General features: G+C 46.5%; 1 protein-coding gene across 1 annotated transcript in view; it reads right to left on the bottom strand.

Moving 5' to 3' along the window:
* Nucleotides 1-204: 204 nt before the first annotated feature.
* Nucleotides 205-24,812, bottom strand: part of LOC122542877 (nesprin-2-like) — a 56,266-nt gene continuing 31,658 nt past the window's right edge. The window contains exons 6-12 of the mRNA XM_043680989.1: nt 23,799-23,993; nt 22,825-23,068; nt 13,346-13,446; nt 11,284-11,386; nt 7,925-8,109; nt 2,625-2,689; nt 205-1,810 (exon numbers count right to left, since the gene is read on the bottom strand). Of these exons, the coding sequence (XP_043536924.1) occupies nt 1,579-1,810; nt 2,625-2,689; nt 7,925-8,109; nt 11,284-11,386; nt 13,346-13,446; nt 22,825-23,068; nt 23,799-23,993 (1,125 nt within the window). The 3' untranslated portion in view covers nt 205-1,578. The remainder of the gene's footprint in view (nt 1,811-2,624; nt 2,690-7,924; nt 8,110-11,283; nt 11,387-13,345; nt 13,447-22,824; nt 23,069-23,798; nt 23,994-24,812) is intronic.

Here is a 24,812-nt window from a genome sequence, read left to right as displayed (position 1 = left end):
GTTATCCTATTGGTTTAACCTCACCAGTAAGTGAGTGTACTCACACTGAAATGAATCAGCAAATCAAAAGAGGAAATAGAATGAAGTCAACCCCACTGCATTACACTGTTTTGCAGCACAAGGATCTGGTCTGTGAAGCTTGTGCAAGATCGCAGCTATGCAGAACCCAGCCTGAGCAGAGTATCATTTAATAACGAGCTATATCAATCACCCATCCTTAAATGGTTACCCTTAATCCACACCACCCTGCTGAGACATCCCTACCCACAACTCTCCTTGCCTAGCCACTCAGACATCAAAAACCACCTCACCCCAGCACACAGACATCACTCAGCTCCTGTCTTCAGTCTAACCCAATCTCAACCTACCCATTGGATCCTAGAATGGTCACAGCACAGATGGCAGCCATTCGGCCCAGAGGGTACAAGACTTCTCCACTTAGCCATGGTAAATGTGGGCTTACAGGGAGAGGATGGGATGGGATGCTGTTCAGAGGGTTGGTGTGGACTTGATGGGCCAAATGGCTTCTATCTGTCCCATCATCATTTCCACATTGGCCCACAGACCACGGGAGTTGAATCAACATCTCCCTTGGAGTCTTCAAGCCTTAAAACATTCTGATTAAACCAGGCCACACGTTGTATCACATCCACACACAAATACCTCATTATCTTATCTTTGCTGTTACACACTGATTCCTCCTGTCACTTCATTTCTTGCCCCATCTGAGAGTTGTGCAATTTTTCACATTGACCTCTTCCTCTCCTCCAGTCTGTCCAGCTGACAAACTCCTCTGTTTGAATGGGAGACACTGACCCTTGATTAGCAGCAGCTCCCCTCAACCCTTCCTGGGGCACATCACCCAACAGTAACATGGGGCAGGAATACCAAATCGATCCCAGGGGTCAAGCTGCTGGAGAATAGAGAGCACCACCTCCCTACATAAAGGAAAAAAAAAGGGGGTCAGTCTCAACACCATGGACTCCTTCACAGTTGAGTGTCACTCCATGCAAATGGACTCACATTGCCTATCCACCCACATTGTGACTGTGGGAGCATCACTCTGAACAGCATTTGGGAAATATTACTCTGGAGGGAGCCACACTCAGGCTGTAAAGTGGGTCATGAGGTTTGTTATTCTTTGGGAGGGGGGGGTGGTTTGGCTTCAAAGAGAAAATAGTTACTCCACAAGAACCATTTTGCATCAATGCACAGAGGAGAGAGAATAGATACAAGAATAGATACAAAAACAGACACAAGACATGACATGGTGGAAACGGCTAGCTCTTCAGCCAATCTCGATGATGCAAGGAACAAAGCACGACATTCCCAGATTCCAACCTTGCCGGCCTCAATCCCAGCTCTTGGCCTCAACTTGGCTCCAATCCATCAGTTTCAAACTGGTTCCAATCTGACCCTGTGCTGGACGTTCACTGAACAGGTTGGCTCATTTTGGGATCCAGCAGGTGGATAGTTGGCCAGCTCAAGTCGCAATGGTCACCATTAAGAGTGGGTTCCTCAGTCAATGCAGTCATCAGCCTCTGGGTGAAGAGCGAGAGGTCCCAGGTTCTGCAGAGGTTACGTTGGTGGGGGGCCATTAAGGTAGGACAGCGCGAAGTGAAACGGTAGAAAGGTATTTCTCCGGTGCCAGTTACACTCCTGGATCACAATGGGAAAAACGAGGAGGACTACAGCCAGCAGCACAAGCACCAGTGACAGAACGATGGCCACAACCACAGGGAGGAGAGGCAGGGTGGAACCAGTACAAGGCAATCTGCTCCCCATGGAAGGAGGGGATGGATGGTGTAGCCTGAAAATTCACAACACAGTGAGCATTACCCTAAGCAAGGAGAGGTATCAAACTAATTGATCAATTAATACTGAACATGTGCCAGTTTGTACCCACTCAAAACTGAGTTGGCAGCACTAGAGCCTCAATAACATACACATACTGGCTCCCATGTAAGACTCTGGCTGCAGTTTCTTTATTGTCTTTCCACCTGGTTGGTCGATGGTGGATACAGAGAGTGTGGCTGTAAAGGTAGGACAGAGGATGTACAAGGGGCAATAGAGCACTCACCTGTTCCTGTGCCCATCCATGCTTCCGGGATCACTGGGCACTATGATCTAACCTGCTGCCCAGTGTGGACCCTTGACTATTTTCCAATGTGATCGACGTCTGGGTTAAAAGACTGTAAGGGTCAAAAGACGACCACTTCATTACATGGTGACGTAATGTTCTAACATCCTCAAATCAGTGGTTACTGGGAAAACTCCAGCTCCAACCAGTGGCATTCGAGGTTTATCGCTGGCACCCTCTTTCTGCCCCATGAAGTCAAGTGAGGTGCTGTCTGTTGCAGGAAGTCAGGGTTTACAGCCAGCCACCCCCCCAACTGCTCCCAATTTGGAACTACATCTCAAAGAGTGTTGACCCCAGTGTTACCCCGAAAACTCCAAAAATAAGGAATCTCAAGGCCACATTTATCATTGGGAGCCTTTTTGTTCCTTACTGACTAATGTGGAAGGCTGCAGGGGGCCTGGGGCTAAATGAACAATTCTTTGGAACAGTCTGCACAGACATGTTGCCTTCTGTTGTGCTGTAATACACAAACATCTCTACTCACAGCCTGTCAAGTCCTGTAGCCATTTCCAGTGTGGTTGTTCCTCTCTTGCTAAGCTTCTGTTTGGGCTGTTGGGAAAAATTAAGCATTGGCAGAGGTTCAAGGAAATGCCATTAAACCAACAGTTCCCCTGACCTCATCTGGACAATCCAATCCCAGCTTATATCGCCCTTCCTTTCTCTCGTTCTATGTCCCTTCCCTCCTTTTTCCTTCCAAACCCATTGTCTGATACCCGCCTGTCCCTAAAATTTCATTCCTGCCTCACTTCTCCCTGTGCCTACTGTCCCTTGTACCCCCTCTCCCTCTCTGACCAACCTAGTTCTCCTGTGTTGTCCTTACCACCCATTGTATCCTCTCTGTCTACTATCTTCCATACTCAGCCTCCCCCCACAACTAACCAGAACTGACAACATTGACTAATTATTGTTTTAAGGCAATATTCAATTCTCTTGGAATGACTTGTTTTTCCTGCAGCTTTTGCCTCTAGTTGGGAGTTAGACAAATCCTCTAGTCTCGTTCTAAATCCCCAGGAACTGGTCTTTTCAAATCAGGGTTTGAGCTCCCAGGCACATTCCAGCACAATGTGCTGTAGAAACTGGCTGCCTCTCGCTGTGTTCTCTCTCTCTCTCTCACACACACTTATCCTGGTAGACTGACTGGTCTGAGAGTTTTAAGAATCTCTTTTGGAAAGTCTGTAACCTGACCCTACAAATTGCATCCCGTGGACCCGCTCTCAAAACCCACCTCCATGTCAACGTAAATCATATAGGTCTTAGATCCACGCAGAAATGCTAACGAGCTACCCCTCAAGTCTGTTCTGTTATGTTGATGAAATTAGATGGGATCAACAGATTCCTCCCTGGTCCCAGTGAAGTTTGAATTTCTAAATGGCAAAATCACCTCCCCTTATATATGTGCAAAGACTATATATAGTTCAACATCAGCAAGTCAGCCAGATTACTTAAGTAACACAGAAAACAGGAACAGGAATATACCATTCGGCCTTTCCGGTTCACTCTGCCATTCATTATGATCATGACTGATCATTCAACTCAATCGCCTGTTCCTGATTTTCACCCATATCCTTTGATCCCCATTAGCCCCAATTGCTATACCCAACTCCTCCTTGAAGGCGTACAACATTTGACCTCAACTGTTTGCTGTGGTAGTGAATTCCTCAGGCTAACCACTCCCAAAGGGAAGAAAGTGGGGTCACATGACCTATTCTTAGAAAAACTACCACGTTGAAACCTGTATCATCATCTCATCAGCAAAGTTTGAAACGGCTTCTAATTCATGATTTCAAATAGTTTCTGTAAAACAAATGGTTCGTGTGGGACACCTTCCACCGTTTACCTGATCTGAGTAATTGCTTTTAACCCCTGTTAACAGGTTAGCGTGTGATATTCTGCTATTCCTCTTGTCTCCATAAGGTCTTAGCTCAGCCCTCAGCCAAACACCTCAGCACCTGTTGCTGGCCTTAAGAGTCCAAATGCTTTTTTTTGCCATATTCCCCATGTCCATACTCTTTCGTTACTTCAAAGGATGCACTAATTGGGTCTCAGTCCCAATTGCAGCCCTCAGAACCCAGTTCCCAGCCATGAAGCCAAGACCTTAGCTCCCAATTTCTACTCCATCATTAAGATGTCCCTTTGGAATCCCTTTCTTATATAACTGATTTTGGATGTGAATGTAGGACGTATGGTTAGTAAGTTTGCAGATGACACCAACTTGGCAGTGTACTGGCCAGTGAAGGTGCTAATCTCAGAGTGAACAGATTAGATTACTTACAGTGTGGAAACAGGCCCTTCGGCCTGACAAGTCCACACCGACCCACCGAAGCGCAACCCACCCAGACCCATTCCCCTACATTTACCCCTTCACCTAACACTACGGGCAATTTAGCATGGCCAATTCACCTAACCTGCACATTTTTGGATTGTGGGAGGAAACCGGAGCACCCGGAGGAAACCCAGGCAGACACGGGGAGAATGTGCAAACTCCACACAGAGTCTCCTGAAGCAGAAATTGAACCCGGGTCTCTGGCGCTGTGAGGTAACAGTGCTAACCACTGTGCCACCATGCCACCCACAAATGGGCCAATGGACTGAGGATTGGTAGATGGAGTTTAATTTAGATAAATGTGAGATGTTACATTTTAGAAAGGCAAATCAGGTCAGGACGTATATACTTAATGGTAAGATCCTAGGGAGTGTTGCTGAACAAAGAGACTTAGGGGTGCGGGCACATAGTTCTCTGAAAGGGGAGTTGTAGGTAGATAGGGTGTGGAAGGCATTTGGTACACTTGCCTTTATTGGTCAGTGCGTCAACTGTAGGAGCTGGGATGTCATGTTGCACTGTACAGGACATTGGTGAAGCCACTTATGGAATACTGCATTCTGGTCTCCCTGCTATAGGAAAGATGTTGTGAAACTTGAAAGGGTTCAGAAAAGATTTACAAGGATGTTGCCAGGGTTGGAGTGTTTGAGTTATAGGGAGAGGCTGAATAGGCTGAGGCTGTTTTTTCCTGGAGCATCGGAGGCTGAGGGGTGACCTTATAGAGGTTTATAAAATCATGAGGGGCATGGACAGGGTAAATAGACAAGGTCTTTTCCCTGGGTTGGGATGAGCCCATAACTAAAGGGCATAGGTTCAGGGTGAGAGGGGAAAGATATAAAAGAGACCTAAGGGGCAACTATTTCACACAGAGAGTGGTGTGTGTGCGGAATGGGCTGCCAGAGGTGGTGGTCTAGGCTGGTACAGTTAGAACATTTAAAAGGCATCTGGATGGGTACGTGAATAGGAAGGGTTTAAGAGGGATCGGGCCATATTCAGGTAAATCGGACTGAATCAGTTTAGGAAAATCAGGTTATCATGGATGATATGGACTGTAAGGTCTGTTGTTCCCATGCTTTACAAGTCTGACTCTATAATCACAGAATTTTTACAACACAAAGATGCCAATTGGCCCATTATTCCTGGACTGTTTTTGTTACTTAGTCCCAATCTCCTGCTTTTTCCCTATAAGCCTGCATACCAAACAATATACTGCCCTTTAAGAATATCTCAATGGAACCTGCCTCCACTTTTCCAGAGGGTGCATTCCAGACCCTAACTACTCACCGTGTGAAAATGTTTCTTTTCCCCCCTCACATCACCCTTGCTTCATTTGCACATCACTTTTAATCTATGCCTTTTTGTTCTTGTTTCTTTTGCGAGGGGGAATAGCTTCTCCCTATCTACTCTCTCTAACCCGCTTGTGACTTTGAAAACTTCAGTCAGATCTCATCTCGACAACAGTGCCAACTCCAATCTGTCCTCACAAGGGCGGCAAGGTGGCTCAGTGGTGAGCAATGTTGTCTCACAGCACCAGCAACCTGCGTTCAATTCCAGCCTCGGGTGTGGAGTTTGCACATTTCTCTGGGTCTGTGTGGGTTTCCTCCACGTGCTCTGGTTTCCTCCCACAGTGCAAAGACGTGCAGATTAGGTGAATTGGCCACATTAAATTGACCATAATGTTCAGAGATGCGTAGGTTAGGTGTAGTCAGGGGTAAAAAGTAGACTAACAGGGTAGGGGAACGGGTTTGAGTTGGATATTCTCCGAAGGGTTGGTGTGGACTTGTTGAGCTGAAGGGCCTGTTTCCACACTGTAGGGATTCTAACTGAAGTTCTGCATTTCTGGAATTATTCTTGCAAACCATTTCTATTCCCACACTCCCAGCACATTCACATCTTTCCAACAAAGAAGGGGCCAACAACTGTCCACAATACTCATTCTCCAGAAGTTGTACAGTTTTAGTATCATCTCCCTGCTCTTGCCCCGATTAATAAAGCTAAATACATTATGCTGTATTGACTCCTCACACCAGCTGTCCTGTAACCCTCAGTTACATTCACAGACACACACACAGACAGACGTTCCTCTGCTCCCATACCCTCTTCAAAATTGGACCACCTATTTTATATTCTCTTTCAATATTCTCCTGACCAAAGTGCTTCACCTGATACATCTCTGCATTGAACTTCATTAGATTAGATTAGATTACTTACAGTGTGGAAACAGGCCCTTCGGCCCAACAAGTCCACACCGACCCGCCGAAGCACACCCAACCAGACCCATTCCCCTATGTTTACCCCTGCACCTAACACTACGGGCAATTTAGCATGGCCAGTTCACCTGACCTGCACATTTTTGGACTGTGGGAGGAAACCGGAGCACCCGGAGGGAACCCACACAGTCACGGGGAGAATGCGCAAACTCCACACAGTCACCTGAGGTGGGAATTGAACCCGGGTCTCTGGCGCTGTGAGGTAGCAGTGCTAAACACTGTGCCACATGTTCACCCACTCCATCAACTTGTCAATGTCCTTTTGGAGTTCCACATTCAATAAAGTTCTTCCAAGTTTAAACAAAGTTTGCAAAGGCATATTGTCCCCTGCACACCAGATCCAGGTCATTAATCTATATCAGAAAAAACACGAGCCCTTAATACCAATCTCTGGGAAACTCCATTACAAACCTTCCTCCAGCCTGAAAAATATCCATTGTACACCATTCTCTATTTCATATCACTCTGCCAGTTTTTTTTAAATCCACTTTGCAACTGTCCTTTTTATTCAGTGGCCTGCAACTTTCCTCAAGGTCTATATAGTATGGCTCTTAGCAAATGCCTTCAGAAAAGTCACATAAAACATATCAATCCACATCGAGCCTGTTCTCTCTTCAAAAGACTCCAGCAAGTTGGTCAAACAAGATTTCCCCTTTAGAAATAAGTGCTGACTCTCCCTAAACAAACCATTTTTTGCAAACGTGAACACTCATTCCGACCTAAATAATAGCTTCTAGAAGTTTCCACTCTACCGAAGTCAAACTTGTCCTTAATGGCTGGGGTTATCATTTTAACCTTTCTGGAAAAGGCTTTAATGTTTGCAATTCTCCAGTCTTAGGGCACCTCTCCTGAGTCCAGGCAAGTACCCCCATACTTTCTACCTCACTCCCCTCAAAAGCCTTGAATGTATCTAATAAAGTTCTGCTTTAAGTGCCCATTGTAGCTCTGCCCACCAAAGAGAGCTGGCGCATTGGGGGGTGTGGGAAGGGAGGAGAGGGGGGCACTGGGAGGGGGGGGGGGGAGAAGCTGTACCATCCCCCCAGCCAGGGACAATGCGCATAGGGAGGAACCTTACCCCCAGCAGTATGCGTACAGGTGAGGTGCGGCCCCAATGAGGAACGAGGCACGTAGGGGGGAGCTGTATCCCAATGATGAAAACATGAGGTAGTAAATGGAAGTTTGACCTTCACTGACCTCCAGCATTCGAAGCCACTGCTTCACGTATCTGGCCCTTGCCTTGGGGCCCACCCTCTGACTTTGGAACCAGTCTGAGTGGCTTCGTCCTGGCCACTCTCTCGTTGCCTCTTGTTGCCACGTCTGGAGTCCGTTCCTCTTCCTCAGTTTCCCAGTGAGTGGCTTTTCAACAGCATCAGCGACATCTGGAGATAAAGACATCAATGCTGTGATCTACTGGCATTGGCCAACTCTGTTATGGGCTCTGCTTGATTTCCATGTCCCAATTCCCAAAATTTGTTTGTCTCATTGTTCCCATCGTCCTCAGTATGGCTGTCAAGGAAGATTGAGAAAATCAAATTTAAAAAAGGGATGGTGACAAAGGAGAAAGTGAGGACTGCAGATGCTGGAGATCAGAGCCGAAACTTTATTGCTGGAAAAGTGCAGCATGTCAGGCAGCATCCAAGAAGCAGGAGAATCGACATTTCGGAAGGGCTCATGCCCGAAATGTCGATTCCCCTGCTCCTTGGATGCTGCCTGACCTACTGCGCTTTTCCATGGTGACAAAGGGTACAGTAAAGGGGTTTAAAACATCCTCAAGAGGGTATGGATAATGTTTCTAACCCCAGGCAAGGAGTTAGAAATATACAGCACAGAAACAGACCCTTCAGCCCAATTTATCCACGTCAACCTGGTTTCCGAAACTGAACTAGTTCCATGTGCCTGCCTTTACCCCATATCCCTCGAAACCTTTCCTATCCATGTACCTTGTCTAAATGTTACCATTGTACCCACTTCCACCATTTCCTCTGGCAGCTCATTTCATACATGCACCACCCTCTGTGTGAACAAGTTTCCCTGCAGGTCCCTTTAAATCTTTCCACTCTCATCTTAAACCTAAGCCCTCTAGTTTTGGACTCCCCTACACTGGGGACAAGACCTTGGCTATTCACCTTATCCACGCCCCTCATGATTTTATAAACCTCTAAGATCATCTCTCAGCCTCCTATGCTCCATGAGAAAAAGTCCCAGCCTATTCAACCTCCTTATAACTCAAACCCCCAGTCTTGGTAACATGCTTGTAAAATCTTTTTTACACCTTTTCCAGTTTAATAGCATCCTTCCTATTAGCAGGGTGACCAGAATTGTCCACAATACTCCAGATGTGGTCTTACCAATATCTGGTACAGATCTAACAAAGTCCCAACTCCTATATTCAGTACTCTGACCGATGAAAGAAAGTGTGTCAAATGCCTTCTACCCCAGCTGTGATGCCACTTCCAAGGAACTATGAACCTGCACCCCTGGGTCTTTCTGACACTGTTCAAGGCCCTATCATTAACTGTGGAAGTCCTGGCCTGATTTGTCTTACCAAAACACAACACCTTGCAGTGTCTAAATTGAACGTCATTTGCCATTCCTCAGCTCCCTCACCCAGTTGATCATTGTACATCATTGTACTCTTAGATATCTTTGATGTCATTTGCAAATTTACAAACAATGCCTCCTATATCCTCATTGAAATTATTTATTTAAACAATGAACATCAGTGGACCTAGCACCAATCCTTGTGGCACACCGCTGGTCACAGGCTTCTAGTCTGAGCAACAACCCTCCACCATCACCCTCTGTCTCCTACCATCAAGCCAATTTTGTATCCAGTTGGCTAGCTCTCCCTGGTTCACATGTAACCTAACCTTACTAACCAGACTACAACATGGAACCTTGTTGAAGGCCTTGCTAAATCCAATGTAGACAATGTCTACTGCTCTTCCTTCGTCTACCTTCTCGTGTGATCTCAAAAAAAAAACTAAAATTTTGTTAGACATGCACAAAGCCATGTTGACTATCCCTAATCAATCCTTGCCTTTCCAAATTCATATAGATCCTGTCTCTCAGAATCCTGTCGAACGACTTAAACACACTGACGTTAGACTCACTGGTCTGTAGTTCCCTGGTTTTGCCTTGCAACTTCTCAAACAACGACACAGCATTACCCACCCTCCAGACTTCTGACACCTCACTCGTGGCTACAAAGTTCTCTGCTAGGGGCTCTGCAATTCTTCCCTAGCTTCCCTCAATGTCCTGGGATACACTTGATCAGGTCCCAGGGATGTATCTACCTTTATGACCTCCAGCACCACCTTTTCTGTATTGTGGACTCTTTTCAAGACATCACTATTTATTTTGAGTTCCCTAGCTTCCACATCTTTCTCCACTGTAAATACTGACGCAAACGTTTTGCAGGAAGCTTTTGACAGTAAATAAGGGCTTACTATTTCCTGTAACAGAACGGTCAGTAATCAGAGGATATCAATTTCTGATCATTGGGAAAAGGTCCAGAGGAGAGGAGAAGGTTTTTAATTTTAAAAACACTGATGACATGAAATGTACCGACTGAAATGGTGGTGGGTACATATTAAAAAGCGTTTGTAATATGGGCGGCACAGTGGTTAACACTGCTGCCTCACAGCACCGGGGACTCTTGGGTGACCGTCTGTGTGGGTTTCTGTCGGGTGCTCCGGTTTCCTCCCATATTGGCCTTGCTAAATTGCCCATTAGTATCTGATGATGTACAGGCCTGGTGGGTTAGTCATGATAAATACAAGGTTATGGGGGGTAAGATAGGGGTGGGTATGGGTGGGATGCCCTTTGGAGCGTCAGTGCAGACTTGATCGGCTGGATGGCCTCTTTCTGCACTGAGAGAGGGGAATGGGATCAAACAGATAATTATTTTTAACAGTTGGGAAAGACACAGTGGGGATCTGTCCAAATCTGGCCGTGGCCAGGTGAGACAGTATTCTGCCAGATTCTTTCAAGTCTGCAACTCATGGAGCCAAGGAAGTGGAATAGAGGATCAAACTGAGCCAATGGCCAGACAGGGAGAGCAATGGATAGGTGGAATCAAGTGTATGTTTGCATCAATCAGGAACTGCAGGCAATCTGTGGCAAACAAAGGGCCAAAAGGATAAATAGTGGGAATTTTGATGCTTCTTTCAAAATCCTATAAATCACATTATTTCAGACAGACCGTCCCCCTTCACCACGGACTCCCCTCCCTGGAACCTCCCTCCGAAAAGATCCACAAATGTAAATCTATCCCATGCCTTACTCTCTACACTCCCCACTCCCACCACTAGATCCTACCTCAAACCTCTGGGTTCTCCCACTGGAACCCTCAGTGTTCCCTCCACACACCTAAATTCTCCCATTCTCAGCAAGAGGTCTCTCTCTCTCTTCTTTCTCTCCTGCCCTGAGCCCCCATGACCTCTGGACCCCTTCCAATCCAGTCGCCCGTTCCCTTGTGCCTGATGTGTAGTGTTCAGTTGACTGCAGTGGATAGGGGAAAGAGACAGACATAGAGAGGAGCATTCCCTTACCACAGGAGAGTCTGTCTCTGACTTGCAACTGGGTGTCAAACAGAGGACCGTAGTCACCTGATACTGTGTTAACTTCAGAGTCGCACTGACAGCCCACATCCATCTGGGGGGAAACAGTAACAGTAGTGAGCACAGTGAGCAGCACAGCCAGAGTGGGAGGCGGCTGGGGGGCAGTGGGATAGGATGGATAGAGAGTCAGACAGCTAGGAGGGGTGAGAGAGACAAACATGAATGAGAGAGCGAGGTGGAGAGAAAGTGTGTGTGTCAGGCAGCCGGAGAAAATCAGAGACAGATAGACAGACAGACAGAGAGAGACAGAGAGCTGGACACAAGCAAGAGAGACAGACAGAGAAACAGAGAAAGAGAGAGAGACAGACAGAGAGCTGGACACACACCAGATACTGAATTGCTGATGTTATAGAACCACTCACCTCAAAGCATGAACAAACGATCCAGAGATACAATCAAGTCCTATAAGCAACTGGGGAATTTCATTTCAATTAAACAAACAAACTGGCACTGTGGTGGACAATTGGTCAATGATTTAATGACATGGCAGAGTAAGGCCCGACAGGTTGAACTCCCTGCTCCTGTCCCTCTGTTATTAAAATACAAGGCTGAAAGCTTTGCAACCACCTTCAACCAGCAGTGTCGCGTTGATGACCCACCTTAACTTCCTCCTACCATCTCAGGTTCCGATCTTCAGCCAATTCTATTCCCTCCTGGATATAACCCGGTTCATGACAACACTCTAGTTACAGCAGTGTAGTCGTCCTCCAGAATTAGCCAGGGTCTGAGCCACACCTCCCCAGTATTGTTCCAACACTGGCCTTTACCCAACAACATGGAAACTTGCCCAGGTATCATAAATCAAGATGCACAAAGTTAACCTTTGAACCCATGACATATCATACCCAAAAATGGGCATCAACTCACATGCAGATTACAACACCAATGTTAGCGTTGGTGGAGAAATTTGACCAAAATAAGTAATTCAAATTAAAAACGCAGTGTGGCATGTACATTGAATGAATGAATCGCTCAACATTTTAACCAAACATTAAACCATCTTGCAAACTTCAAATTCATTGTCTTTGACAAATCACTTCTGTCACTGTGGCTCTGGTGTAATCACAAGGATCACTTTCAGAATCAACTCGCCACAAAAGATTCACTTTAATTTCATTGGATATTCCAAATTTTGTGAACAATCAGACAACAATTTGTGAACCAACAGAAGTCACAGGATGAGGGCATCGCTGCTTAGGGCAGTATTTACTGCCCATCCCTAATTGCCCAGAGGACAGTTCAGAGTCAACCACATTGTTGTGGGTCTAGAGTCACATGTAGGCTAGACCAGGTAAGGACAACAGATTTCTTCCCTAAAGGATATTAGTGAAACAGATTGTTTTTTTCTGACAACAGTTCCATGGTCATCAAACTCTTAATTCTAGCTTTTTATTGAATTCAAGTTCCACCATCTGCTGTGGCAAGGTTTGTACCCAGGTCCCCAGACACTCAGTTTGGATTAATAGCCTGGTGATAATACCACTAAGCCATCACCTCCCCCAAAATCCTTCATAGCTTTCTGCAGTCTTCCCCCTCCCGCTTGCCCCCCCACCCCCATTTATTTAACATTCAGCTCCTTTAGTCTTCCTGCCAAAAGTGCATAACCTCACCATTTCACTGTCATGCTTTTGCCTAGGACACCTAACCTCTGTATTGCGTCTTCTCAGGAAGACAAGAAGCCACTAACCAGCCCATGACAAACTCAGTCTATCCAATAGCAGGTTTGGAATGAGGCTGGTCAGGATGGTCCTTGCTAAACAGGTTCAGGACAAGCCAGGTTCCCTATGCAGCTGAGGTCTCTGTACAAACCCTTTATGTACTGAAGGTTAGACACAAAAGGTCACATTACTGAGGAGCGTCCCTCTCTACAGATGGGAGTCATCACCTTACCTCAGCAAACAAGGAGAAAAGCACTTGGCTTTGGAGGTTTTCCTTCACATTAATAACAACAACACTGGCAACTCAGGACTTAGCTGAGCAGTATTGTTCTCACCTGCTGTGTTGTGCTGGAGTCATACATCCATTCACCATGGATCCGCCGGTTTCTCCTACAGCCCCATGGTCCTGATGCCATCGCCAATCCATCAGGCTGGTCTGAAATGGAGGACACATTATGCAGGATCTGTCTGTCTCCAGCACCTGTTCATCCACTAACACCTGAAGAGGGAGACCCTCATCACTCTCAGAGCCGAATCCGTTCAGATGTCCCCCATCCCATTCTCACACCTCAGAATGTATCAAAGGCATCTACTTGCTCAAGAATAGTCTGTTCACCAAAATCAGCGACTTTCAGAGGCTCAAAAATGAACCCTGCTCCATTGTCAGTGACTTGCAAGGGAGTCAACAGACTACAAGGGTGACAGGATGTCCAACTCTAGTGTGGAGTAGAGTCATACCGCACAGAAACAGACCCTTCCATCTAACCAGTCCATGACGAACATAATCCCAAATTAAACTAGTCCCTAATGCCCGCACTTGGTCCATATCCCTCCAAACATTTCTTACTCATGTACTTATCGAAAAATCTTTTAAATGTAGTAACTGTAGCCGTATCCACCACTTCCTCTGGATGTTCATTCCACACATGAACCACTGTGTAAAAAGAAAAAAATTGATCGTGTCTTTTCAAAAATCTTTCTTCTCTCACCTTAAAAATATACCCCTTGTCTTGAAACCTCCCATCCTATTCACCTGCTAGTCACCTCATCTATACCCCTCATGATTTTATAAACCTCTATAAAGGTCACCCCTTAACCTCCTATGCTGCAGTGAGAAAAGTCCCAGCCTATCCAGCCTCTCAAAACCTACATTTCCAGCAACATCCTGGTAAATCTCTTCTGAATGGCGTAACGATGCAATGGGATCGTGATGTACAACTCTTTACCACAGGTGATATTGAGGCTATGTTATTCACTATATTCAAGGTGAGATAGATTTTAAATCTGTAAGTGAATTAAGAATTATGGTGGAAAGACACGGATTAGAACAGTTTGGTGCTCGTTTTTCACTGGCACAGATGTGGTCGGCTGAAGTCCCTTTCTCACGGGCTGTAGATCTTGATGACTCCAAGTGGAGTTGAGGATTATCAGATCAGCCATGATCTCACCGAATGGTGGAGCAGACTTGAAGGGCCAAATGGCCTACTTCTGCGCTAATGTCTTATTGTCCTTCTGATGTAATGGGGACATCAGCAGTCACACGCTAGAGATGGAGGAGAGAGACTGGTTTGTACCGGTGAGAGATGCCCTTACCTTGGCAAAATAAAGTTGCACAATAGAGGAAATGAAATTGTTTAGCAGAAACCTATCAGAATCAGATTCTTGTTCCTCTTTGGCAGAAATGGACCATGTGTGCACCAGGAGAAATCAAAATAGCATTGCAAAGTAGAACCAAGCCCTGGTCTTGGTGTCAATGTTGGTGACACTTCTCCAAATACAAATTGTTCCATCCAGATTTTGTCAATGGGACCAATCAGATAATGATTCCAAGGGGAGGATTCAGAGATACACTGAATCGATAGTAACATCAGCACCAGTTGGTCAGTCACTGCCCCTTGCTGCAGCCATTGAGCATGGTGAAGGTTCACAGAGCTGAAAATGTGTTGCTGGAACAGTGCAGCAGGTCAGGCAGCATCCAGGGAACAGGAGAATCGACGTTTCGGGCATAAGCCCTTCTTCAGGAAGTCGATTCTCCTGTTCCCTGGATGCTGCCTGACCTGCTGCGCTTTTCCAGCAACACATTTTCAGCTCTGATCTCCAGCATCTGCAGACCTCACTCTCTCCTCAAGGTTCAGAGAGAGGAAAGCTTAAGGAGCTGTGGACAGGGCCATCATGGAAGTGGAATCGTACTGGGGCTTTCAGGTCAGAAAGCTGAGGTAGCAACTCGATACTTTGCTGGAGGCAGTGGGGTCCATTGCATGCAGCCTACTGGGGTTAAAGAGATCTCCTAAAAGCACAGCATGGATACTTCAGCAAACACAACCTGATCAGAGATCCCACTGGCCAGGGGACCCCATCAAATAGGTTCCTTACTGACCTGCGTAGGCGAAAAAGTTGTTGTGAGGAAATGGTGTGTGGAAAAGCAAACTCATTTCCAATTGTATTATTGTCGGCCTTTGAGATAAACCTGACAGATGCTTTGCAGACAGAACTCACCCAATATGTCAGGCAGTGTGCAGACCCTGTCATACTCTGTGGAAATGCTAAAGCTCCTGACTGTTAGTCAAGTAGTTTTCTTTCATTCCCAGGATGTGCCTGAGATACCATTTATTGCCCATCCCCAGCTGCCCCTTTGAGGTGGTGGGTGCTCAACTGTCTTCCTGAACTGTTATAGTCCACGTGCTGTAGGTAGATTCACAATGCTGTTAGGGAGGGTGTTCCAGGACTTTGTCAAGAGACAGAAGGACCAGGAATAAGTCTTCTGAGCCAGATGGGATTTATCCTAGGATTCTTTGGGAAGCCAGGGAGGAGATTGCCGAGCCTTTGGCTTTGATCTTTATGTCATCATTGTCCACAGGAATTGTGCCAGAAGGCTGGAGAATAGGGAATGTTGTTCTCTTATTCAAGGGGAGTAGAGACAACCCTGGTAATCGTAGACCTGTCAGCCTTCCTTCAGTTGTGGGTAAAGTGTTGGAAAGGGTTATAAGAGATAGGATTTATAATCATCTCGAAAGAAATAAGTTGATTAGGGATAGTCAGCATGCTTTTGTGAAGGGTAGGTCATGCCTCACAAACCTTATTGAGTTCTTTGAGAAGGTGACCAAACAGGTGGATGAGGGTAAAGCAGTTGATGTGGTGTATATGGATTTCAGTAAGGTGTTTGATAAAGATCCCCACTGGAAGGCTGCTGCACAAAATACGGAGGCATGGGATTGAGGATGATTTAGTGGTTTGGATCAGAAATTGGCTAGCTGAAAGACAGAGGGTGGTGGTTGATGGGAAAGGTTCATCTTGGAGTTCAGTTACTAGTGGTGTACCGCAGGGATCACTTTGGGTCCACTGCTGTTTGTAATTTTTATAAATGACCTGGATGAGGGCATAGAAGGATAGGTTAGTACATTTGCAGGTGACACGAAGGTCGGTGGAGTTGTGGATAGTGACAAAGGATGCTGTGGGTTACACAGGAACATGGATTAAGCTGCAGAGCTGAGCTGAGAGGTGGCAAATGGAGTTTAATGCAGTAAAGTGTGAGGTAATTCATGTTGGAAGGAGTAACAGGAATGCAGAGTACTGGACTAATGGTAAGATTCTTGGTAGTGTAAATGAGCAGACAGATCTCGGTATCCAGGTATGTAGATCCTTGAAAGTTGCCATCCAGGTTGATAGGGTTGTTAAGGAGGCAGTGTGTTAGCTTTTATTGGTAGAGGGATCATGTTTCGGAGCCATGAAGTCATACTGCAGCTGTACACAACTCTGGTGTGGCCACATTTGGAGTATTGTGTACAGTTCTGGTCACCGCATTATAGGAAGGATATGGAAGCTTTGGAAAGGTTTCAGGAGGAGATTTACTAAGACGTTGCCTGGTATGGAGGGAAGGTCTTACGAGGAAAGGCTGAGGGACTTGAGGGTGTTTTCATTAGAGAGAAGGTTGAAAGGTGACTTAATTGAGACATATAAATCAGAGGGTTAGATAGAGTGGACTGTAAGAGCCTTTTTCCTCGGATGGTGATGGCTAGCATGAGAGGACATAGCTTTAAGACTGAGGGACTTGAGGGTGTTTTCATTGGAGAGAAGGTTGAAAGGTGACTTAATTGAGACATATAAATCAGAGGGTTAGATAGGGTGGACTGTAAGAGCGTTTTTCCTCGGATGGTGATGGCTAGCATGAGAGGACATAGCTTTAAATTGAGAGGTGATAGATATAGAATAGATGTCAGAGGTAGTTTCTTTACTTGGTAGCGGAGGCGTGGAACACACTGCCTGCAACAGTAGTCGACTCGCCAACTTTAAGGGCATACGGACAAGAATAGAATAGTGTAGGTTAGATGGGTTTCAGATTGGTTTCACAGGTCAGCGCAACATCGAGGGCCGAAGGGCCTGTACTCTGCTGGAATGTTCCATGTTCTAAGTTTCTGAGTCAGGATGGCGGAGTGGTGAACATGCAGGTGGTTGTGTTCCCACATACTCTTTGTCCTTCAAAATGGAACTGGTTGTGGGTTTGGAAGGTGCTGTCTGAGAATCATGGGTGAATTTCCGCAGCGCCTCTTGTAAATGGTACACACCGACGTTACTGAGCGTCAGTGGAGGGAGTGGATGTTTGTGGACATAGTGCCAATCAAATGGGCTGCTTTGTCCTGGATGGTGTCAAGCTTCTTGAACATTGTTGGAGATGCACCCATCCAGACAAGTGAGGAGTATTCCATCACACTCCCGATGTGTCTCTTCTAGATGGTGGACAGTCTTTGGGGAGTCAAGGATTGTGTTACATGCTGCAGGATTCCTAGCCTCCAACCTGCAATTGTAGCCACTGTGTTAATGTGATGAGTCCAGTTGAGTTTCTGGTCAATGACAGGGGCTTCAGCAATAATAGTGCCATTGTCTGTCAGGAGGCAATGGTTCGATTTCTGTTGTTGGAAGTGGTCATTGCCTGGAACTTGAGGCACAAATGTTACTTGCTACTTGTCAGCCCATGTCTGGACATTAGATTAGATTCCCTACAGCGTGGAAACAGGCCCTTCTGCCCAACAAGTCCACACCGACCCTCCGAAGAGTAACCCACCCAGAACCATTCTACTGACCACTGTACCTAACCTATGGGCAATTTAGCACGGCCAGTTCACCAGACCTGCCCGTCTTTGGATTGTGGAAGGGAACCGGAGTACCCAGAGGAAATCCATGCAGACACATGGAGAATGTGAAAACCCCACACAGTCGGGAATCGAACCCAGGTCTCTGGTGCTGTGAGGGAACAGTGCTAACCATTGAGCCATTGTGCCACCTCTTCCAGATCTTGTTGCATTTGAACATGCACTGCTTCAGTCTGAGTCGTAAACGGTGCTGAACTTTGTGTAATCAACAACAAACATCCAGACTTCTGTCCTTATGATGGAGGGAGGTTAATTAATGAAGATGGTTGGGGCACAGGACATACCCGAAGGAACTCCTGGAATTAAGATGACTGATTTCAGACAACCACAACTACCACCCACGTGCCGGATCTGACTATAACCAGAGTTTTCTCCGATTCACATCGATTCCAGTTTTGCTAGGGCTTCTTGATGTCACACTTAGTTGAAAGCGGCCTTTAGATTAGAAGATTAGAAGCATGACAGCGCGGAAACAAGCCCTTCAGCCCAATAAGTCCACACTGACCCTCTAAAGAGTAACCCACCGAGACCCATTCCCTTACCCTGTATTTACCCTGACTAACCTATATATCCCTGAAAACAATGGGCAATTTAGCATGGCCAATTCGTCTAGCCTGCACGTCTTTGGATTGTAGGTGGACACCGGAGCACCGGGAGGAAACCCACGCAGACACAGGGAAGAGAACATGCAAACTCCATACCATCCGTCCAAGATTGGAATTGAAGCCAGGTCACTGGTGCTGTGAAGCATGGGCCTTGATGCCAAGGGCTGCCCCTCTCACCTCGCCCTCTGGAATTCAACTCTTTTGTTCCATGTTTGAACCCAGGCTGGAATGAGGTCAGGAGTTGAGGTCAAACCCTGGTGGAATCCAGATTGGGTGGCACAATTGTTGAGCAGGAGCTGCTTGATAGCACTGTTGATGACACCTTCCATCACTTTACTGCTGATTGAGTGTAGACTGATGGGGCAGTAATTGGCCGAGTTGGATTTGTCCTGCTTTTTCAGCAGAGGATATAAATATCTGGGCAATTTTTTACATTGTCACGTAGATGCCAGTATTATAACTGTACTGAAAGACCTTGGCTAGGGGAGTGAAAAAGTGTGGAGCACAAGTCTTCAGTACTATTGCTGGAATGTTGTCAGGGCTTATAGCATTTGCAGTATCCAGTGTCTCCAACCATTTCTCGATAACATGTGGAGTGAATCGAATTGGCTGAAGACCACTGTAGGAGGCAGAGATGGATCATCCACTTGGCACCTCAGGCTGAAGATTGCTGCGACTGCATCAGCATTCTGCCCTGATGTGCTGGGCTCTTCTATCATTGAACATGGAGATGTTTGTGGAGCTTCCTACACCAATGATTGGTTAATTGTACACCACCATTCACACCTGGATGTGGCAGGACTGCAGAGCTCAGATTGGATCTGTCGGTTGTGGAATCGCCTCGCCTTTAGCACTTGCTGCTGGTGCTGTTTGGTGTGCAAGTAGTCCCGTTTGGTAGCTTCACCAGGTTGACGCCCCATTTTGAGGTCTGCTTGTAGTGCTACTCTGGGCATGCCCTCTTCAGTCTTCATTGAGGTTTGTAAAATCATAAAAGGGGCATAGATAAAGGTGAATAGCCAAGGTCATTTCCCCAGGGTAAAGGAGTCCAATACTAGAGAATGTAGAATTAGAGGGACCTGAGGGGGCAACATTTTCTTCAAAGGGTGGTGTGTATGGAATGAGCTGCCAGAGGAAGTGGTGGAGGCCGGTACAATTACAACATTTAAAAGGCATCTGGACAGGTTCATGGATAGGAAAGGTCTAGAGGGGTATGTGCCAAATATAGACAAATGGGATGAGTTCAGTCTAGGAAATCTGGTCGGCATTGATGAGTTGGGCCGAAGGGCCTGTTTCCATGATGTATACTCTACAACCTAACGACTATTAATTGAATCAGAGTTGATCCTGTGGCTAGGACACAGGGCCGAATTCTGTAGTACAGGTATTACTTCCAACAACACAGAATGGGGGGCTTTAACATTCACCAGAGAAGGCAGATAAGGTCTTGTTCCGATGCCTCATGTAAAAGATGTTACCTCTGACAGTGCAGCACTCGCTCAGTACAGCACTGGGATGTATCCTCAAAACTCAGGGATGAAGTTCAAACTGCTGACTCAATAAAAGAGAGAGCAGCTTGTGGAGCACTGGCTGACAGTCTGGATATATCCATTTACTGCAGACTAGTGCAAAAACCTCCTCCCCAGCTTCCAGACAGTACTTATCCACCAACCAACATCTTCAGTCTTAACTTGGGATGTGGGTGTTACTGAATCTCCAATTGCCCTCAAACAGTGTGGCTTTGCTTGCTCATTTCAGAGGGTAGTTAAGATTTGCCCACATTGCTATGGCAGGATTTTAACTCTCATCTCCATCTGGGTTAGCCAGAGTTTCTGGATTATTCAGCCAGACATAACCTTTAGGCTGCCATTTCCTACTATCCCTTAATTGTTCACTAGGCGCTGTCTGAAGTCTTGCTGCGTGCAAACTGGATGCCACATTTCATGGGCTTTGGGCTATCTGGGCTCAGTTTAAAAAGTAAGGGGACAGAAATGAGGAAACTTTTTTTTAAATCTCAGAGGGTCTTCAGAATTCCCTTCCTCTCAAAATAGCAGATGCAGAATCTAAGTATTTTTGCAGCAGAGGTAGATAAATTCTTGATGACCAAGGAAATGAAAGATTATCAGGGGACATGCAGGAATGTAACACTGAAGTTGAATGGGGCGGCATGGTGGCTTAGTGGTTAGCACTACTGCCTCACAGCACCAGGGTCCCAGATTCAATCCAACCTCAGGTGACTGTATGTGGAATTTGCACATTCTCCCCGTGTCTGCATGGGTTTCCTCCGGGTGCTCTGGTTTCCTCCCACAGTTCAAAGATGTACAGGTTAGGTGAATTGGCCATGCTGAATTGCCCATAGTGTTCAGGGATGTTCAGTTATACAGTCATAGAGATGTACAGCATGGAAACAGATATCCATGCCTACCAGATATCCCAAATTAATCTAGTCCCATTTGCCAGCACTTGGCCCATATCCTTCTAAACCCTTCCTAGTCATATACCCATCCAGATACCTTTTAACTGTTGCAATTGTACCAGCCTCCACCACTTCCTCTGGCAGTTCATTCCATACACGCACCATCCTCTGTGAGAAAAAGTTGCCCCTTAGGTCTCTTTTAAATCTTTCCCCTCTCACTCTAAATCTACGTCCTCTAGTTCTGGACTCCCCCACCTCTGGGAAAAGACTGTCTATTTATCCTATCCATGCCCCTCAATTTTGTAAACCTCTATAAGGTCACCCCTCAACCTCTTAATATTAGATTAGATTAGATTAGATTACATTACATTACAGTGTGGAAACAGGCCCTTCCGGGAATTGAACCCGGGTCTCAGGCGCTGTGAGGCAGCAGTGCTAACCACTGTGCCACCGTGCCGCCCCTGATCAGAGCAACCTCTGATGCTCCGTGGAAAAAAGCCCCAGCCTGTTCAGCCTCTCCCTGTAGCTCAAACCCTCCAACCATGGCAACATCCTTGTAAATCTTTTCTGAACCCTTTCAAGTTTCACAACATCTTTCTTATAGCAGGGAGAAGGGCCTGTGCCCGAAACGTCGAATCTCCTGTTCCCTGGATGCTGCCTGACCTGCTGTGCTGTTCCAGCAATAAAGTTTCAACTTTGATCTCCAGCATCTGCAGACCTCACTTTCTCCTATAGCAGGGAGACCAGAATTGCACACAATATTCCAACAGTGGCCTAACCACTGTCCTGTATAGCCACAAAATGACCTCCCAACCCCCAAACTCAACGCACTGACCAATAAAGGAAACGTCTTCTTCACTATCCTATCTATCTGTGACTCTACTTTCAAGGAACTATGAACTTGCACTCCAAGGACTCTTTGTTCAGCAACACTCCCTTCGGGGCATTACTAGGGGTAAATTCAGAGTAATAGGGTATGGGAATGGGTCTGGGTGGATTGCTCTTCGGAGGGTCAGTGTGGACTTGTTGGGCCGAAGGGCCTGTTTCTACACTGTAGGGATTCTACGAAATTCCAGGCAAGTTAAAATCAGATCAGTCACAATGTTATCAAATGGAGAAGTGGGTTCAGAAGGCCAAGTGTTCATTAGGATGTGAAAGATATAGGTTTCATCTACATCACTGGGAGGTTTCTGCTGATCAAAACACTACCCTAATGCCGCAAGGACCTGTGACACATGTACAGAGGAACCTCGATTATCCGAATGACATGAGCGAGGAGTATTTTGTTTGGATAATCAAATGTTCGGATAATCGATTGCTGGATAACACAGTTTAGCCAAGCATCGGGACTTTGCGATCTTATTCGGATATTTTGAAATTCGGAAAATCTGAAATTGGGATAATCGGGGTTCCTCTGTACACCTCTTCCTCAGCCCTGTTAAGACTCTCTTGGCCAAGTGGTATTATCACTAGACGAAGAGGGTCCTCTTATGGTGCAATGCTAGTGCCCCTATCCTGGAACCAGGAGGCCCAGGTTCAATTCCCACCTGCTCCAGAGGTGTGTAATGGAGTCGCTGAACAGGTTGCTTAGAAAAATTGGTTAAATTTAAAGAAAATGAAGACACTCTCCAGTGAGGGCAATCACATACCAAGCACAGAGCTACAAAAGGAAACACTGCCCTCTAGTGTCCTCGAGTCTCCAACATCTACAGATGAATCCCATTCCAGAGCTAAGGAGTCCACGCAGATCGGGTTCAAATAGCCACCAGGAACCCCCTCCGGCAGTAGATGCTGCCACAATGGCCGCCCGCGTCGTCTGCCCTTGAGGATTCTGTCACAGCAGCTCTCAGACTCACGGCACTCTCTACTGAGGGACTCCCATCCGTCAGACGTCTGGAATACGGAGAAGGGGCAGATCAGTTTGTGGAAAGCAGCCCAGAAACAAAACCTTCATGCATTTACGTAGTGCCCACGCCAGACTAAAGCACCCCTTCATGAAACAAAAATGGTCTGTCCCATGTCCATCCTGGCCTTTGACCTCTTTCTCCTCCACTGTCCCTAATGAAGGTAGGTGTAATGGACATCCATCTCATCCTTCAATAGGGCACCTCACTGCCTTCCAGACTCAGCATCAAGTGGTGAGACTGTGGTGTCGTGATAAGGTTACTGGATTAGTAACCCAAGGACAAGGGTTCAAATCCCACCAAGGCAGTTAGTGGAATTTAAATGTGATTAATACATCAGGAATTAAAAGCTAGTCTCGTTTAACGGTCACCTGAAATTCAATGATTGTTGTAAAAACCCACTAATTCATTCCTGTCCTTCAGGGAGGGAAATCGGCCATCCTTAACTTGGCCTGGCCTACATGTGCTTCCAAACCCACAGCGAATCTCAACTACAGGGAGAAGGTATGAAAATGGAGTTGAGAAACACAACCGGCATGAGTGAGTACCAGAGCAGACTCAAACGGGTAGAATGGCCTAATTCTGCTTCTATAGTTTATGGTCTTAGAAATGGCCCTTGGGTACATGCAAGGACAATTCGGGAAGGGGAACAAACGTGGCCTTGTCAGTGATACCCCATGAACGAATGTTTGGGATTGACGACTGATGCCAGGCCTCACCTGGTTCATGCTGTAGCATCTCTTGCGAAGCCGATCCATTTGTCCAAACACTTCCTGCTGGAACTGGAGGAGATCCTGAACCTCGGATTCGATTGTCACCCCGTCTTGGGGCTCACTTTTCTGGAGCAGGGCTCCTGCCGACCTCAGCAGGGCATCAGTCCCCTCAGTGACACTGCCAATCACCTGCTGCAACACCTGGCATGGGGTAAGAGGGCAAAGGAGGTAAATGTGGAACTGGTTATAACCCCCGTCCCCCTGCCCAGGACACACAGTCAATCTCTTTCCCACAGAAATGGAAGTTACTTCCTGTACCATCGTTCCAAACTCTCAGCATCATCCACAAGGAAGCACTGAGTGTGGAATTCTGCGAGGGGACAGGGATATGAGCTTCAGGGATTTGAGCATCAGCTGTGTCCCAGTAGACAATACTCACTTCCGAGCCACAAGGTACTATCCCAGTACGGGGCTCAAACACAGACACTCCCAGGGCAGCACTGAGGGGTATCTGCACTGTCAAGAGATACCATCATTCAATGTGACACCCCCACACACCACTACCAAACCAACCACTTCCAATAGAGGTGTTTCGGTGGGTGTAAAAGAAGATCTCACCGCACTTAGAAGTAGATGGTAGAGTGGCAAGCTTTGTTTAATTTCTGGGCCAACATTGATCCCTCAATCGTAATCACAGAGCATGTTTGGAGGTCTTTATTGTTGTTAAGTGAGGATACCTGACCCCTTGCCCTGGCAATGCTTCCCTCAGCTCCCTTTTGGAAGGGGAGAGGGAACTTGCTCAGTTTTTGATTGACCTGACAACTCCAGGTTGGCACGGTGGCACAGTGGTTAGCACTGCTGCCTCACAGCGCCAGGGCAATTCCCGCCTCGGGCGACTGTCTGTGTGGAGTTTGCACGTTCTCCCCATGTCTGCGTGGGTTTCCTCCAGGTGCTTCGGTTTCCTCCCAGTCCAAAAATGTGCAGGTCAGGTGAATTGGCCATGCTAAATTGCCCGTAGTG

Source organism: Chiloscyllium plagiosum, chromosome 41, assembly GCF_004010195.1.
Source record: "Chiloscyllium plagiosum isolate BGI_BamShark_2017 chromosome 41, ASM401019v2, whole genome shotgun sequence".
Lineage (NCBI taxonomy): Eukaryota > Metazoa > Chordata > Chondrichthyes > Orectolobiformes > Hemiscylliidae > Chiloscyllium > Chiloscyllium plagiosum.
The sequence above is the reverse complement of the archived record's forward strand: the minus strand, read 5'-3'. Positions and strand labels throughout refer to the sequence as shown.